At 38.9% G+C, this 5,000-nt stretch overlaps 1 protein-coding gene across 1 annotated transcript in view; it reads right to left on the bottom strand.

Moving 5' to 3' along the window:
- LOC137977664 (uncharacterized) overlaps positions 1-5,000 on the bottom strand; it is a 68,234-nt gene that overhangs the window by 55,948 nt on the left and 7,286 nt on the right. The window contains exon 2 of the mRNA XM_068824953.1: positions 2,870-2,998. Within this exon, the coding sequence (XP_068681054.1) occupies positions 2,870-2,998 (129 nt within the window). The remainder of the gene's footprint in view (positions 1-2,869; positions 2,999-5,000) is intronic.

Here is a 5,000-nt window from a genome sequence, read left to right as displayed (position 1 = left end):
GGGAAAGGATGCAGATAGCCAGTGTTTTTTGGAGTGGTTAGGGACATTAAAATGACGAGCGACTGGCTTAGATGCATCCTTGTCATTCTTCTCAACATCGTCAAGGTGTTCGCGGAATTGGTCGCCTAGTTGTCTACATGTCTCGCCAATGTATAATTTATTGCATAATGTACAGGTTATGCAATAAATGACATTTGTGGAGGTACATGTGAAACGATCAGTGATCTTAACAGATCGCTTAGGTCCCGATATCTTGCTAGTGTTAAAAATGAAAAGACAAGTTTTGGATTGTGAGCGCACACATTTGAAAGTGCTGGGTTGCTCGTTAGTTTTGAGCGTGCTTCTAACTAAAAAGTTGCCTACGTTTTTGTCGCGTTTGAATGAAATAAGTGGAGATTGCAAAAAGATTCTACCAGTCTCAGGATCATTTTGGAGTAATTTAAAATAATTAAGAATGATACTTTTGACTGCATGATTATGAGGATGGAAAGTGAGGGAGAATGGAATTCTGTCATTCTTATCTTTTTGTGACGTTTATAGTGCTGACTGTCGATCAAATTGTTGGGCACGATGATGGCCCGCTTTGACCACAGAGACAGGATAGCCACATTTTTGGAAGAACTGGCACGTCTCCTCTGATTTGCTGGAAAAATCGGAGTCATCACTACATAGACGTCGAAGTCTAAGAAATTGACAATAAGGAATGGAGTTCTTGACATGTGATGGATGTGACGATGAATACAACAAATAACTGTGAGAATTGGTAGGTTTGTAGTGCACACTGCTACATAGCACCTTGCCACTAATAGAAACTTTGATATCTAGGAAAGACAATGAATTTTCCGAAATTTCCCAGGTATATTTAAGGGCCAGATTAAAAGAATTGATGGAGGTTATATATTGATAGAGTTCTTCTCTGCTGGATGAAATAGCGCAGATGCAGTCATCGATGTACACACTGTAGCGGCTGTAGAGTTCAGGTTTGGGGCTGTTGTACTGATAAAAAAATTGATGTTCAACATATCCTACAAAAAGATTGACATAGCTAGGTCCCATTCTCGTGCCCATCGCTACACCATTAATTTGCTTGTAATAGTTGCCGGTCAATGAAAAACAGTTACACGGTAAAACTAGTTCGGGAAGGTGGAGGAGCGTTTCCGAGCTGGGTTCTTTGACAGAGTGTTGATCGAAAAAGTGTTTAAGTGCTTTGAAGACCTTTGCTATTGGGAATGACTGTATATAGAGATGTAATGTCCATGGTGAAAATAAGTTTGTCTTGGCCGCAGAAATTGAAATAGCGGAACACTTTTAGTGTGTGTGTACTGTCTTTAATGTACATGTATGATGGCAAAGATTTGACAATAGGTGTCATAATCTTGTCAAAGTAGCTAGAAATGAGTTCGGTGGGGCAACTACAGGCAGAAACGATAGGGTGACCTGGGTTGTTAGGTTTGTGAATTTTAGGCAAGAAGTAAATGCACGAAGTTCTCGGTGTGTTGATGATGAGATTAGTGGCAGTATCTGGTAATTCTTGATTAACTATAAGATTCTGAATGGTGTCTTTGACAAGTTTTTGATTTGTAGAGGTGAGACCTTTCTGGATTTGGGCATAAAACGAGGTGTCAGAAAAATGCTGCAAAGCTTCTTTTTGGTAAAAGTCTGACCGCCAAACAACTACTATGCCACCTTTGTCGGCTGATTTGACAACTATGTCATTGCGTTTTAGAATCTCTGTACGGTGGCCAATTTACATTATCAACTCTGTTGATAAAACCAAATTTTTGTATACTACTTCCCCACGGACGCAGCACCACAGTTTCTTTAGAAACTACCCCCTTCAAATAGAATGTCTGTTGAACAACATGCATGTGTGATCCTACAGTTTCCAGGAACCCGAGCCTAACTTTGTAATAAATTTCTTTCAGTTGACATATGCTTTTTTTTTCGTTGTTTTCCCTCTTTCTCTTGAAAACGTTCTTCATCAGCTCTGTTATCAAAATGACCCCCTCCCATGCACAATGCACCATAGGTTAAAACTTTAGGCATAATATAACCGGCTACGGTAAGTGTACCATTTAATTAGCATAATGCAGTATATTGACTTGACAAAGTACGTTTACTGAACAGAATGTTATTTTCTTTCCTTCACTAACCATCTTGGGCACCTGGCTAAGCTTCAATTTAATTTGCCCCAGGGGGACTCTCTTAGGTTTAGCGAAAATTGGTGGGGCTAAGTGATTTTTCACCCTGAGAGATGTGAAAGGACAATTTAAGCTTTCCCTAAAAAAGCAGACATCTTGGATCTTATAACTCTTGACAGCACTGTGAGTGAAACAATGAAGTTCTGTCAGTATCAATAAATCCCCTAGCACGAGAAATACGAAAGAATTTGAACAACCTAAAGGCATAGCACTTGGGGCTAATTTACAACGCAATTATGGATGGGACAAGCACCCCTGTCATGTTTATGGAGACCCCCACAACCTCCCCCCCCCCCAAAAAAAAAATAAAATAAAATAAACTTGCATACTTTCAAGCAACTCATGCAAACAGAAAAAGAACTAATTCCCAAGTGGTATGTCATTGGCAGCCAATATTACTGACACACACCCAATGAGCAGAACCTGTTTGTAAAATCTGTATAAATTCACCAGACACTAAACTGTACATCAAAATTACTAACAGACCCTAAAGTTGGGCGTTGAAAGCCTTCAATTGACTGATTTTCCTCGTGCAGCAGTACCTGAGCTTTGTGTACAATGTCAGAAGTGAGCCAGCCGGTTGGGTTTAAAATAATTTGGTAGTCAGACGTTGTAAGATTTGCAAGAGGAGCTTGCTTGTTAGTGTCACATTTAACAACATTGGTTACCATAACACTAATCCTTGTAAAGAAGTAGAAGTGGTAGGAGGTGTACTTGGAACAACAGGGGAGGGAGTTTTCTTACAGACTTTGCAGTACCAGGTTGTCTTGGCATTCTTTGGCATTCTCTTTACAGGGCTGAAAATTAACGAAAAAATCCAGTCACATTTTGCGATAAGATATGAAAATTTAGTCACAATTTCGCAAATTTTAGTCACAAAATCTCCATGCTGCATTGTGTTGTCAGCGGTTTAGCAAAAAAATATGAGCCCACAATACTTGTGTGTAAAGAAACTGCTGAAAATGGTGAATGATCGAAGGAATGGAGCTGTGCACGTAACATCACAGCTAAATTACTCTACAATTATGCTATCTTCAGAGTAAATTCACAGCAAGAAACAAAATAATTTTGTCATTTATTTATTTATTTTAGCAAAGTAGCAGCGAAGTGGCAACTGCTAACCCTTTTGTTTTGGAAGAGCGAAGGTGACAACAAGTTGCAAATTTGCGTTTTCTCCAGATATTTTAGTTGCAAATGCTACTGTATTGGTCGCAATTTCGAGCCCTGCTTTAACCCTTTCACTACTATACATGTATGCTAATTAGGCCCAAATCCCCTGGTTCCTCAATACTTAATTAGGCACCACCAAGACTTCAACACAAAATCAAAACATGCATGCTCAGTAGATTTTAATGGGATGTTACATCCCATAATGGGAAACAAATACAGTCTGATTGTTATTTTACTCGTTCATAACTTTGGCTGCAATTAATTTGTTAATAGTGTTAAGCACTGCCTCAAGAAAGTAGAGAAATGAAAAAAAAATTCAAATTTGCTGTCAGTAAAGGTGCTAGGTCACACTATTTTAGACATTTTCAGCACTGATCGAATGGTCATAGAATTAACTAAAATATCAAAATAACTGTTCAAAACTATAGAAGAACTATAACAAAACATAGGGAAGCCAAGAAGGGACATGGATGGACAAAACTGGAAAGAAATGAAATGGATTGAATTTGGGTAAATTTGAAAAACATCGGCCCACCTTTTTTCAAATTTATATCAGTCTATGATGAAATGGTGTATGAAATGAATCATATATGAACTGCGGATATGAAATCAAGTGAAGCTATGATCTTCGCAATTATGAGAGCAATTTTTGCAATTGCGTAGAGAAGCCTGAAAATTTCAGGACTTCAACGGGGTTTGAACCCGTGACCTCGCAATTCCGGTCATTTTTGGGTTCTAATGGTCCACTGACAGTAGACCATTAGAACCCACAAATGACCAGCTCCCAACGTCAGTGGCTTCATAGCTCAGTTGGTTAGAGCGTCGCACCGGAATCGTGAGGTCACGGGTTCAAACCCCGTTGAAGTCCTGAAATTTTCAGGCTTCTCTACGCAATTGCAAAAACTGCTCTCATAACTGGGAAGATAATGACTTCACTTGATTATATCAGTCTATATCAAAATGTCATTTACAGAGCTTGAAAATCATTCTCAGTTGTTATAATGTTGCCGTGATTTTGGAAATGAAAGACTCTTGCTCTGCCAATTTGATATTTAGAGCTCATAATTAACAAAATTAAACAAAATTACCTAAAATAGCATGACCTAGCCCCTTTAATACCGGCACCACGATTCGTTTGTTGAAAAAGCACATGTAACATGTAAAGCAAAGAAACATGGTGTATTCCTTAAAAGGATTTCATAAAACAGTTAAATAGTCAATCTAAGATATTGTAGCTTGAACAGGTAAGTTCAATTAACAATTGATTCTTTGAAATCGAGGCGAATATTGGCAGAATGTTTACTGAGCGGCTTTGCAGCAGTAAATATTCATTTGTGCACTCTAACAACTTGTCAGAAGGTGCTCCCTTTGATTTGCACGTACAGATCACATTTACATGTAGTTGGAGAGCAGCTTGACAGGCTGGAGGTTGTTTTGGTTGCTGCTTTCTCTTTCGGTTGAACTGGGGCAACCGACAGCAGTGTGGACAGTACCATAACTTTGGTATTGCAGCTGCACAAAGAGACAAACAGGAGGTGTGAAATTGTGCATAGGGACATTCCACATTACTGCAGGTGATCACATCATTATCTGCTGGTTTACGACAAAAGCAGATGCATACACAACAGG

The sequence above is a fragment of the Montipora foliosa genome, chromosome 11, assembly GCF_036669935.1.
Source record: "Montipora foliosa isolate CH-2021 chromosome 11, ASM3666993v2, whole genome shotgun sequence".
Lineage (NCBI taxonomy): Eukaryota > Metazoa > Cnidaria > Anthozoa > Scleractinia > Acroporidae > Montipora > Montipora foliosa.
The sequence above is the reverse complement of the archived record's forward strand: the minus strand, read 5'-3'. Positions and strand labels throughout refer to the sequence as shown.